Source organism: Simochromis diagramma, unplaced genomic scaffold (assembly GCF_900408965.1).
Source record: "Simochromis diagramma unplaced genomic scaffold, fSimDia1.1 OVJJ01000596.1, whole genome shotgun sequence".
Lineage (NCBI taxonomy): Eukaryota > Metazoa > Chordata > Actinopteri > Cichliformes > Cichlidae > Simochromis > Simochromis diagramma.
Window position 1 is genome coordinate 12,689,579 of NW_024387245.1, and position 12,781 is coordinate 12,702,359.

The 12,781-nt window shown below is 40.7% G+C and overlaps 1 protein-coding gene across 1 annotated transcript; it reads left to right on the plus strand.

Moving 5' to 3' along the window:
* The first annotated feature begins 114 nt into the window (after nucleotides 1–114).
* stard7 (StAR-related lipid transfer (START) domain containing 7) lies at nucleotides 115–6,249 on the plus strand. Its single transcript, XM_040000213.1, has 8 exons — nucleotides 115–1,365; nucleotides 1,608–1,771; nucleotides 1,939–1,988; nucleotides 2,371–2,481; nucleotides 2,667–2,749; nucleotides 2,856–2,955; nucleotides 3,455–3,539; nucleotides 4,081–6,249. Exons 1-8 carry the CDS (start codon nucleotides 911–913, stop codon nucleotides 4,257–4,259), a joined length of 1,227 nt encoding a protein of 408 aa, XP_039856147.1. The 5' UTR covers nucleotides 115–910; the 3' UTR covers nucleotides 4,260–6,249.
* The last annotated feature ends 6,532 nt before the right edge of the window (nucleotides 6,250–12,781 follow it).

Here is a 12,781-nt window from a genome sequence, read left to right on the forward strand (position 1 = left end):
TTTAGCAATCAAGTATCACCGCTCTATCGAGTCACGTTTTGCGCGTAATTTATGGTCATGGTTAGAGTCACCACTCTTACTACGACTTTTGCGCCGCTGGAGGGCGACTTGACTTCCTCTTCTTCAGACGCTCCATGGCACGAAGTACCAGCATTCCCCTTTCTATTATGCATGATTTTTACTTTCCGTAAACACTTATCCTGGACTCCAGCTGCAGTTTACCTTCTCTTCACCTTTAACCCAGATCATCGCTTAAGCGCTGCAACTGAGGTGGATGGGCTTTAGTAGACACACGAAGCTGGACAACCAGACATGCTGGTGATTAAACGACTCAAAATCAAACGGAGTGTGGCCCTGTCCAATAAGAAGTGACATTAAGCAAGAAACATCCAATCACAGGGCGTATAGCGAATTGTGGGCGGGCTTAAAAAGCGCGTGCATAAGGTAGAGAGTAGGAAGAGGAGGTCAAATGTATTGAGTGAAAACGTGAGGCTGTTTCAGGACAGATATATAGGTGGAAAGCTACAATATAACAGTTCAGTTTACAGTGAAGTTATTAGATATTATATTCAGAGGCAGGAGCGGGGGGGTTTCGGTGCATTTTAGTTTGTGCTGGTAACTTCCGCTAATTTAGAAGCTAGTGAAGAGAGATAAGGTTAGCTAAGGCCAACGTTACATGTCGCGTGTTTGCAGACAACTCCGCAGCTAGTGGCACTACTAGAGTAAGTTATGAATTTTTCTTTCTATAGTTGTGTATCATTATCTGCGTAGGTAGAGAGGGAATGCGCGGTGGTAGCTCGCAGCGCATTAGCTTTGGAAACAAAGTTTGTTAGCTAACCCTTGCTGCTGCACTCTGCTACTTCTGGAATTCACGTTGTCTTTGTGAACTTGTGTCACGGACACAGCTGTCATGTTTCACTCGGTGCCCCGCCGTCCGATCTGTGAGATCGGTATAAATACAGTGAGGCTTCAGAGCAGCTGGTCATTTCGACGCACTGTCGAGGAGGGAAGGGGAAAGCTTGAGAGGCTCCCGTTGCTAGGCAGGAACGTGGGCCTGCTGCTGTCCTGGCTGCAGAGGGCAGGTGTGGGTGCTAGCGACTCCGCGGCCTCTGGTCCCAAGAGGAAGGGTTTGCTGTCCATATTTGCGGACCATTGCGGCTTTGTGACCGGCCAGAGACTCCGGCGTGCATGCCAGGTTGGAGAGCTTTACTCCAACCTGTACTCGGAGCGCACCAAGTGGACCCTGGTTGGCAACATATGGCGCAGATTACAGAGCAAGCACGCCCCTACTGGGAAATTTGTGGCTGCCCTGGCTGGTGTCTTCATGTGGGAGAATGAGAAAATCCAAGATGAGGAAATTCAGAGGTGGGACAACATTTTATAAAGGCATATATTTTTGCAAAAAAAAAAAGGAATAGATGTAAACATGCCTCTTACTCTGTTGGCACTCTCAACAAAGCAGCATTGACATTCCTGTCTTGATTCAAAATTTGAGTAAACAGTGCAGTTAAATTTGTTCTTACATTTGTATGCACAGTTAAGCATTTCATTATGATCTGAATATAACCTGTAAGTAATCTAAGCTTGATATTTGCATCTTTGTGAAGGTGTGGACTGGAGCTGCAGGCGCTGGAGGCAGCAAAACGACTAAGTGTGTCTTCGGGGACTGCAACTGGGCAACAGGAATCTGGCTGGGAAATTGTGGTGGAAAAGAAGGACTTCAGAGTGTGGAAGCGACCTATTCCCAACAGTCACCTCTACGAATATCGAGGTCAGCTAGTCACACACATGTTTAACAGGGTCTCACATATTTGTCCAGTTTTGTCATAGAGGGAGAAATATTTGTAGCTCTAAAGGATTCTGCAGATTTTTCTTGCATTTTAAGCAGGTAATTGAAGGTACTTTGAGCTGGTCTGATTTGTTATCTTTTATTTGCAGTATTGGGCTCTTATGATGATGTCACACCAAGACAATTCTTCAATGTACAGGTATATTTAAGTTCAGTCTAATTATGTGCAATTTTGACTACCTCAAAAGTTTAAGTCGTTGAGGAAACTGCGTGAAGCTGATCACCTATTCTATTTCAGTGCTGACATACATGAGGAAATGATTAGGATGTACGATTAGGCTACACTCCTAATCCATTATTGGGGATTTAGGTGTGCAGCAATCTCTTTACTCTTGAAGTCTGACCTTCTGAACCACTGTTTACTCAGACAACCTTTTAAAATTGATACATCAAGTTGGGTTATAGATTAATATTAATTGGAGTGGGTTTTTCGGGGTTATGGGATTTATTTTTTTGGAATCGCATTACACATCACAGGAATGCTTTAACAGCAATAACACTCTGCCTTTCCCTTCCCCCAGTTGGACATAGAGTACAGGAAGAAGTGGGATTCTCTCGTTATCAAGCTTGAAGTGGTGGACCGACATGCCAATACTGGCTCTGAAGTTGTGCATTGGGCTACACACTTTCCTGTGAGTTTGTAGATTGCTATTTGTTCAGCCTACCCTGCATTCACCCGTGACACTTTTTTTGTTATCAGTCAAAGTATGAATAACCTTCATTTACCTTTTGATCAAGAGCAACTGCCAACCAAGTAAGGTTAGGTTGCATTTCGCACACTCAGTTGTTATTTGATCTTGTTTGATGTCCTTCACAGTATCCCATGTATTCGAGGGACTATGTATATGTGCGCCGCTATGATGTTGATTTCAACAACAACCTGATGATCTTGGTCTCCAGGTCAGACTTAAAGAGATGTTTGTTAATTTGTTTATTTTGGGGTGTATTTATATAATCAGACTAAATGCCGTATCTTATCTTGTGCATTGATAATCTGGCTGTGCAGAGCCGTACAGCATCCCAGGGTACCAGAGACACAGGAATATGTGAGAGTTCATTCATACCAGTCAAAGATGGTCATTCGCCCACACAAGTCCTTTGATGAGGTTAGTGATGAATGTCATTGTTGAAAGATTTTATTATGTTTATGTATAGAAGTACATTTCATTTGAGGTTCTCTAGATGTGTTTGCTCTTTTTACTAGAGAATTTACACTGTGCAAAGCTCAGCATAAAGTCTCTACTGTTGTATGTTATCTTTTCCACTCATGTATCTGTGATGAAGTCTCTACCTTTGTATGTTATCTCTTCCTGCATGTGATGAAGTCTCTACCTTTGTATGTTATCTCTTCCACTCATGTGTCTGTGACGCAAACATGCTTGAGTATAAATAAAGGGTGGCAACTGCTGCGGAGTGTGAGTCTCCGTTTGAGCTCTCACCCGTGTGCACGTTAAACCTGCAAACCTGTCTGAGTGTCATTTATTCTGACCTGAGTTGCATTACAGGAAAACTCCTGACATTTCATGCTGCACAGATTATTTAATTTTAAACAACTGTGTCCTTTTTTTGAAGTTGCTCAGCATAGTTTTGCTTATCTCCTCACAGAATGGATTTGATTATCTGCTGACCTACAGTGATGACCCTCAGACCGTCTTCCCCCGCTATTGTGTGAGCTGGATGGTGTCGAGTGGTGAGTACTGAAATAGTCATACGCTAATCACGTAAGGATTAACTGAAATTTATTCAAAAAAGAATATTTAAAACTGACTAATGTTGATCAAAGAGCTGTACAAAGCACAAAACTGAGAAAGAGGATAAAGGAAACTGACTCAAATTCCAGTGAATAAATATAAGTTTTCAGTCTAGTTTTAAAAGTCTCAGTGGAAGGAGCAGACGGGGTGGGGGATGCTCTAACAAATTTGGGGGCAAACACAGTTTAAAACAATATTAAAAAAGTTGACTACACTGTGGCAGTGCAATTTGTCATGATGTTGTTAATCAACACCATAACTAACGGACATAAGGCAAGATTTTGACCATATTTTACATCATATTTAACCACATGTATTCATATTTAATTGAATAATATATATATGAATAATACTACATTTTGTAGAAGTCTGGACAGAAATGTAGCAATGTAAAATTTAGTTTTCAGAGAGAGTGGTCCATCATGTTATGCCTTTTCTAGCCTGATTTTGAGAATGTTCTCCCTCTTAAAACCTGTCTAGGTATGCCCGAATTTCTGGATAAACTGCACACTGCTGCCCTGCGGGCCAAAAACTTAGAAGTGGGAATTCAAGACTACACGAGTGTCATTAAATCCAGTGACACAAACAGGCCGTCAAGCCAGGAGCGCCTCACTGGAGAAAATGCCCATACAGGTGGTTCTGGACAGATCTACGCTTGAGATGGAGATTTCATAGAGAGCAGAGGTTTTCTTGGTGTGTTTTCACTTGCACTCAAGTCAGGAACAATAACCCTCCAACCCCAAACTTAGGGGTAGATTAGAAGAACTGAAAATGAAAGGTGCGATCTACGTTAGCGGCACGTGTCCATCCATAGACATGTTTATGCTGTTTATAGAGGAGATGTCACAAGAACGATGGACTACATTAGTGACGGCATTGTTGTCACTGGAGAAAGTGTTGCAATGCAAGTTGTCGTTCAGACTGCTGGTTTTGGCATTTTTCTTCTTCAGCCAGTCAATGCCACCTGATGTTTTCCTGCAATTGTACAATTGAGCCAAATTTCCTAACCATAGACATGTTTTTGCCAAACACACAGTTTTACTCATTTTAGTATTTAATGGCTTGTCTTATGTTTTTAGACAAAGCTTGACTTTAAACTCTATTCAGACCGCCAGCTTGCTCACTACTGTATTAGCGTCTTTAGTGTGATTTCAACAAGTTGTGGCGGAAATGAGTATGACATAGAACTGCAACTACACCCGCCTTGTTTTTACTAAGAAGTTGACGCTTGGTCAAATTATGCATTAAGAGAAGAACTGAGGCCCCCTGCTGGGAATTTAAAGCAAGTGGTTTTTGATTTGTTTGAAGCATGACAGATGACAAGTTAAATTATGAGTTTGGCCAAAAAATGATACAATTACTGAATTTAAAAATAAAAAAATAAAGCTTTTTGTTTGCTATCGACATTAGTTTACTATCCGCCCTGTTGAGGTATCAGACGGTCCGTCTCACTGTGTTCCTGCGAGTGCTTAAAGCGTCCAGCCTTCTGAAGATGAACCAGTCCTTCAGCATTAGGGGCATAGTGTCTTATAACAACCATATAAATCCTCAGATACAGTGGTGTAAAGTTTTAGGTATTTGTGCCACATCCCAAGCCATTTGCATTTAATGTGATAGTTCTTTGTGTGTTTTTTTTTTTTTTTTTTTTTGTGTTTTTAAGAGGTGGTCCAATTTCAGTTCAGAATTTATTTTGTTACTGTTGGGTTCATCAACACAGTTTGCACTCCTGGAGGTCTGGATATTTCTGTGTTGCTGTAGAACTTGTATACTCAAAAAGTCACATCTGGAGGACTGGATTTTTATTTTATTTTTTTTGTCAATGGGTGCGATGAGATTCACGTCTTTCTCCTAAATTTTGATGCTACCGTTTTGTTCTCGTGTCCTACTGAAACTCCTTTGAATTCATCTTTCCAAGTCACCCTTGCATGCAGGGGGTGCTATGAATGTACAAATAGCAGCACATGCCACAGAATATATAACATCGCCTAACACAGTTCACTGTTTACAGACTGGCACAAGAATCGTGAAATAATTTATGTTGTAAGAAAAACCCTCACATCTTGTAGCGCAAGCTTGTGCTACGAGATGTGATTCACTCAAATGGTACATTTGAGTGAATCTGCTAATTCTATATGGTGGTTTCCACTTGTGTGAGGGAGGTCCTGTGTGTGGATAAGCGTATGCTCCCAGTGTATCAAAAGTGTGTGTAATTATATTCTGTTGTGAAGTGTTTTCCTGCTGTTTGTGTTTTTAACAATGGCAGTGTAAGATGAGATACTCTTCATGGGTTGACTGTGCAAATTGACTCTCATTATAACCCAATTAAACAGTATGTCATACTTGCTAATGTTTAACGTGTGTGTGTGTGTGTGTGTGTGTGTGTGTGTGTGTGTGTGTGTAACATTTGAATGATCTGATAACTGAAGACACCTCTGTGCCACCTGCAGTATTTAAAACCAGTTTTCACGTCTTATTTTTGTTTTGCAGGTAACTTTTTTTTTCTCTCTCCATTGTTAAACTATTTTAGGAACAGAAAGAGGGGGAAAGTGTTGGTTATGAACAGGTGCAGTTGTAATCCACGTGATTTAAAATTAATTTCTGAAATGGAAGAAACATTAATCTGATGAAATAAACAGTCCTTTATGTGTATCATTGTGGGTTCAACTTTTGATGCAGAAAGCATTTGGCTTTGACTTGTGCTGCTCGGGGCCATGATTGATTAGCATAGTGTTTGTACTGAAGGGCCACCATCGTCCAGTCTAATGGGATAATCTGTAAATCCAATAGGCTGTCTGGTCAGACGGTCTGTGACACTCTGCACATATAAGCTTTACTGCACACACACACTGATTAATTTGTCTGCTCTGGATAACACTCACTGCTATATCTATGCTGACTATTGATTCTTTGCAGATAATCAGCACAGTGTACTACTTTAGCATCAAATATTTATACGTGTTAAAATAGCTGCATGTCGTTTATAAAAGATATCTGCCAGTTTTGTCTTAAGTGCTTGACTTGAAGTTACCTTCACATCTTTTTAGGTTCATGAAGACCTTTTACCTCTCATCCAAGAAGCTTCTTCAGTACTAAAACTGATGATGAGTCCCAGGTGCAATTAATGAGCACTTAAATCTGATAGGTTTATGTATAATAGTATTGAATGAGTTCATGTGGCTGAAGTTTGTGAAGGTGATAATTGGACAATGTGATGTAGCATTTTCCAATTGATATCTTGGGTCCATCCATTAAAAGTCCCAGTGACCTTAACCTAAAAGTCAGAGGTTTCTTAAATAATTTCTGAAAATTACCAATGATTTCCAAATTTAAACTATAGCTGCATTTAGGATGCTTTTTTAAAAATATATATTTGTGATGTGTTCATGGTGCAGATGTAAATAAAAGGTGCAGTCGCTGTACGGAAGAAGAGAGGAGACAACTTAAACAGAGTAGTCTTTTTTTTTTTTTCAAGTGGCAGGAAATTTGAAATGCAACTTTTCAAAGTTGCTTACTAAATAACAGCAAACATAGTTTCTGCACAGTTTGTCACAAAAAAGTTCTCTGCTAGCTAATGTGCAGTTGCTGTATTTCTCAGAGAGCGAGACCTTACTGGGCACAACAGATGTTTTTGCAAAACATCTTGCAACCTTTAATTCGACTGACTTAATCCACAGAAAGCAGCAGCACAGGTCAGCTGCTGCTTTTATAGGCAACTGATCAGTCTACTCGGAGAAAGATCTACTGGCACTCCAAATAAGCTATTATGTCACTTATTAAGTAATTCTGCTCCCCACATTGCACTATAGCACTCTGATTTGACAGGTAGAGGTCAAACAATCTTTAACCCTTTGTAGGGTCAGATCCCAACAACAGTTGCCTCGATGTCCTTTATAGATTAAAGACCCTACAATAATAGGGAGAACACTCCAACAATCAGAGGACCCCCTATGAATAAAGACTTTGCAACAGTGGGAAGGAAAAATAACCTCCTTTTTTCAACAGGAAGTAATCTCCAGTAGCGCCAGAATCGTGGAGGGGCAGCCGTCTGCCGTGACCATTTATGAATGCAATGAGGGGAGGGAAAAGAGGCGAAAGAGGGACACACACACACAAAGAAGGGTTACAGAGGTTGAAACACTTGGGAAGGGATCTCTGGATTGCATTATAGGTGGCTGATTGCTGGTGTTGCAGGACACCAGTTCTCTTCAGTGATGATCTTTCACTTTGGCTGTTGATGTCCTCCTTTACTCCTCTCTCAAACCATCTGTCTTTGTCCAAAATGGGAACATTCGGATTCTCACAAGAGCGTCCCCTCTCCTTTAAGTGCAGACGTACCACTGGCTCTTATTCTGATGAGGTGTTTCTTCTTTGCATCTCTGGAGTGGATGTTTGGTCTTTTATATGTACAAGCACTCCTCATTGTATTGCACATTGTGTAGTCTTTACTTTAAGTTGGCAAACAACCCTCAGGACTACCTCCAAGATGACAGCTTCCCAAGGTTAAATACCAGGTACATGCGATTAGCTGAACCCGCCACTTGAAAGAAATGTGAAACATCCTCGCAGACCAGAAAGAAGCCTAGCCGCCTTCAACACAAGCACTGAAGACTGAGGACCTGCAAACACAAATCTGCCAGTTTAAATTCATAAATAGAGATCTGAAGATTGAATAGCTCAAGCTAAGAGTAGTTTCACATGGGAATGGGAATAGTTGTTCTCATTTAACAATATTCTTGTCAAGTCTAGTTTGAAAAATAAAAACTGTCCACTGTGATGTGTGTATCTAGTGAATTAACCTTACTGAACCTGCTTATCCAGTCCTAACTAGTTTTAGTTTGAGAGGTTTATCGAATATTATACCTTAAAGTGTTTTTTTATGCTTCACAGCAGAATTTAGGGCTACGTAATCATTGTTTTTGAACGGCAGATGGTGAGGTCTTATTATTTTTCACTTTACAGTCTGCAGTCAGCATGGCAGTGCAGTGTTTAGGAGGTCGCCTGACAGACGTCCAAAGCTGCTTGTTGACTGTGGCTGTCTTTGTGTCGATATTTCATGTTCTTCTGCTGCTTCCATCAGTTTTCTCAGAGCATGTTCATTCTTTATTCTGAAGTTGTCGTGACTGTGAGTGCGTATGTTTCTGTGTCCCTGTGCATTTGTTAACTCTATTATAGACTGACCACGTACCCAGAATTTACCCGACCTCTCTCTTAATGGCTTGAGCCCCCTCGCATTGGGTAAGTGGTTAACAAAGTGGATGGATGGATGATTCTGTCACTGCAAACTGTCTCAGTGAGACATTTGAGTAGAATGTATTAGTAACACTTACACAATTACTGTATTTAAAATAGCAGCTACAGCTGAGGAATAACAAATGGCATGGCACCACATCCGTAATGAGTTGATTGATTAAAATAAGAGTCGTAAAGAAAGGAGGAGTCTGGTTTTCATATTTCAGATTTATTGGTTTGATGCATTAGTTGGGATTGGATGACACAGACTGAATTTGAAAAGAAATAGCCGACCTCTGCGGAGAAAATGGAGTAATATAATTTGACGATCATTTCAAGAACATAAACTCGGGCTGAGACATATTGGCTTGTAAGTTTCAGGCGTTTCTAAGAGTCTCGTCATTTGATTTACAGATCTGTGATGAGTCTGCAGTCCTTACAAACGACACATTGTTTTAATATATGACCTCTACCAGGCTGAAATCACTGGACATGCTCAAAATCACTGAGCACTTATTGTAATTAATCATTTCCACAAACCTCCCATATTTTTTGCTATCCAGCTTATAGATAAAAAAAAACCCCACTTTATTTATATGAATGCTATGAACCCGATTGCTTGCTTTCACTGTTAAGTTTTCCACTTTATTCAACATAACCAGTAGAAATACACAGAATATTTAGATGGTATTAATGAGCCATAGCCCCACATCTTACTGCATCATGAGATTTTATTAAAATATAAACTAAACACTTGTAATATTATTAAAATTGACCCTGTGGTTATTGATCTTTTTCTACCACACACCACCGCTGTCGTCCAGTCTTATTTACTGCCCTATTTTTTGTGATCATTTCATTTATACATGAATATTTGGAAAAATGCAGAGACATTGAAATAGATATCCAGATAGCTGAGGCAGACAGTGCACACAAGACTCCAAGGTGCTTGGCACAACCATGGACAGAAGATGCACTGCATGGTTAGATCAAGCACAATGGAGTCATGAGCAACGACAAAAAAAAAGTCCAACAGATATTGCACAGATGCAACTCTGCACAAATTGACCAAGCAACGTGCCGTATCGACCAGGTTTTTGTGCAAATGTTAAGTAGCAGGTTTTATTTTTTTCCTGAAAAAAAGACACAGCATTGTTAGAATATTTTATGGGTTTTGCTGAAGGACGGTCCTGCAGTCGGAGCTGTCGGCAATGCAAAATTTCAGAAAAATCCAAAAAGTGTGAGAGAAGTGATCTGATCTCATGGGGATGTTTAAAAAAAGAAAGAAAGAAAGAAAGAAAAGAAATGCTACTGGTTGGTCTACGATCAAAAAAAGATGAAGAGACTTGTAGCTAGGAAGAGCTGCAGAATTAAAAAAGGGAAAGATTACTCACAGGTCATGGTCACTGCGGGAAAAAAGGGCTACACCCTTCCTGCGCACGAACTGCGTCAAACCCCACCCTCTCGCCCTTCACGCCCAACTCTAACAGAGGAAAAAAGTCACCATTTGATCACTTTTCACTCTTTTAAAACTCAAATCTCAAACATTTTTAAGAAAGGACCTGCAGCAGGCCTGAAAAATGTTGGCTTGATTAAATTTGTTTCCTCATCGGGCATTCCCAAAGTGATCAATGGAAACAGAGTTTGGGTAATTCATCTGTGATCTTGTTAGAGTCGCAAGATCTCATAGAGTCCAAGTCCCTGAAATTTTAGTAGTTATTGACTAAAAACAAACCATGCTCCCTGGACACTATTGAATTAAGAATTAGAGGTATAGCTACTTCTCTGTAGTCCATCTGGGGTGCATCTGCCATCTACTAAGAGCAAAGAAAAACCACTCCTAACATTTTAGTCTTAACTATGTTAAGTGTTCCTGTGTTGTGATACCATCAGGCTAAGAGAGCTTCTTTTCCAAAAGGTTTGACAATCTTGTTACCTTCCCTTGTGTCTCTTTCTAGCTCCCTGAGGACATTTTACTACAATGAAAAGGCACGGCACAATAATCAACTTACAGGGCTCAGCAAGTGAAACCACTTTGTGTGATGAAATTACACCATAATGCATATTAATGCACCAAACAGGAAAAAAGCTGCCTTTGGAAGTGACCAAATGGCATGAAAATTGGAGTACTTTGGGTGAAGATGGTGGGCGGTGGTGATGAAACAGACTTTTGTTTTTCAGAACAATGAGGATGTTTGAAAGGGATGCAGCGCAGCTGATGGGATGGTTTAATGGGTTTTATGCACAGATGATGATTGTGATACATGATTACGCTTACTTACCTTCTATTTTCCTGTCTTCTTCTGGAAACCAACATGGCTTAAAATACTAAGAGAAGTATTTGAAAAAAGTGCTTTCTGAGCTAAAGCAACAAAACCTAAAGCAACTGTTCTTCAAACCTGACCAGCACAGTATCACTGAAAGCAGTTGGTCTCAACCTACTCTTTAACGGACAACTTTCCAGCTGCTTTCGTTGGAAAGTCTCCTCTACACATTGTCTTTCCAAGAAACTCACCTTTCCATTCGCTAGCCTCAAAGCGAGCGTAAGGCGCAGGTGGTTGAGGGGTGGTGAAGACCGCTGGGTGCTCTGAGCTGTGTCTTGGGGTCTTCCAGCTTGCTCTACTGGAGACAGACTGTCCTGACTGCGTCCTCAGCACCCTTCAAGTCCCCAACTCCTGCCCCTCCTTCAAGCTAGGAGGGGTTGGTGATGTTCTCTTGGGATAGGTGCACTGGCAAGGAGGACTTGGTCAGGCTGGGATTGGATGTAGGTTGGGGAGTCTGAATGGGGGGGCGCCGGTTCCGCATTTCATAAATATTAATACAGAGTCCTCTCTCTCCAAATGGGTAGATTCTTTAATTTTGTTAGAGGGGGAAGTGCTTTATTCACTTAATGGCTTTTATTAGTGCCCAGTGTTCAACTCTTTCATTAGCTAAAGTGCTGCTATAATTTACAGGGTAAAAGGGGGTGGGGAAGAGGCGGTGTCTGGGAAGGGTTGATCCTGCTGCTGCTGCTTCTGCTGGACAGGCAGGCTTCACCTTCAACCACTGCAGCTTTTACTAAAAAGCGGCTTTTGGGCTAAAAGAACTGGAGTCAAAAGATATCAAATACACTCCATGAACCGTTATACTGTCGGTCATGCTGTCTCACTTTCACATCTGTTTTTTTTCTAAACACATCTGTGCAAATCTAAAGTGTTAAGGATGATCCCGAATTAGACACTGTAACCAATTTATTTTAGAAAAAAGCACAATGTTGATGACACTTCTAACAAATAAGTGGCTTTTTACTTATGAGCAGAGAAAGATTTTGTGGAAGCATGCAGTGGATTTCTCTCGCTGGCAAACTGGAATCATTTTTCTTTGCGGTTCCATATCATATTAATTTAGTAAATGAAGATAAAAGCATGCATTTTTTTGCAATACTATATCCAATATCTGATAAAATGCCTGCATTTTATGTATACATATTAAATATACTGTAAGGTTCTCTTATTTAGCTTGGCAACATCTTTGCATGGGTTTTGCGCACACGTTTGATAATTAAAAAACAAAACACGAGTATCTTTCATCTTTGGACTGCTTGATTTCACTCTTCAAATTTCTAATCTAGCCATATTATACCACAGTTTACATGCTTGGTGTCATCCATCGCATTCATTCATTAGCTTCTGGTACTCGCACTCAGAGTGGTCTTGTTGTAACATACGGACATTAAATAACACCAACTTCCAAGAGTGCACCCAGTGCCAATAAAAAGCAGCTTTATTTTGCTCTGTGGAGTTTGGCTACTTGTGAACATCCCAACAACCCTCAGACTGCATCTGAGTGAATGAACTTATTAACCTGAGTGGCCGTCCCCACCAGAGAGCGGGGGAGTGGGTGGGCCACCAGTTTGAATAACTATCCCCATCATCAATGTCATATAAATCTCTCTCCCCCCCCCCCCCCCTCT

Bases quoted from the DNA above. Each gene is read 5' to 3' on its own strand.
- stard7 (XM_040000213.1), top strand. From the start codon at position 911: ATGTTTCACTCGGTGCCCCGCCGTCCGATCTGTGAGATCGGTATAAAT. The intron at 1,989-2,370 runs GTATATTTAAGT...CCCTTCCCCCAG, and splicing joins GACAATTCTTCAATGTACAG to TTGGACATAGAGTACAGGAA. The intron at 2,482-2,666 runs GTGAGTTTGTAG...TGTCCTTCACAG, and splicing joins ATTGGGCTACACACTTTCCT to TATCCCATGTATTCGAGGGA.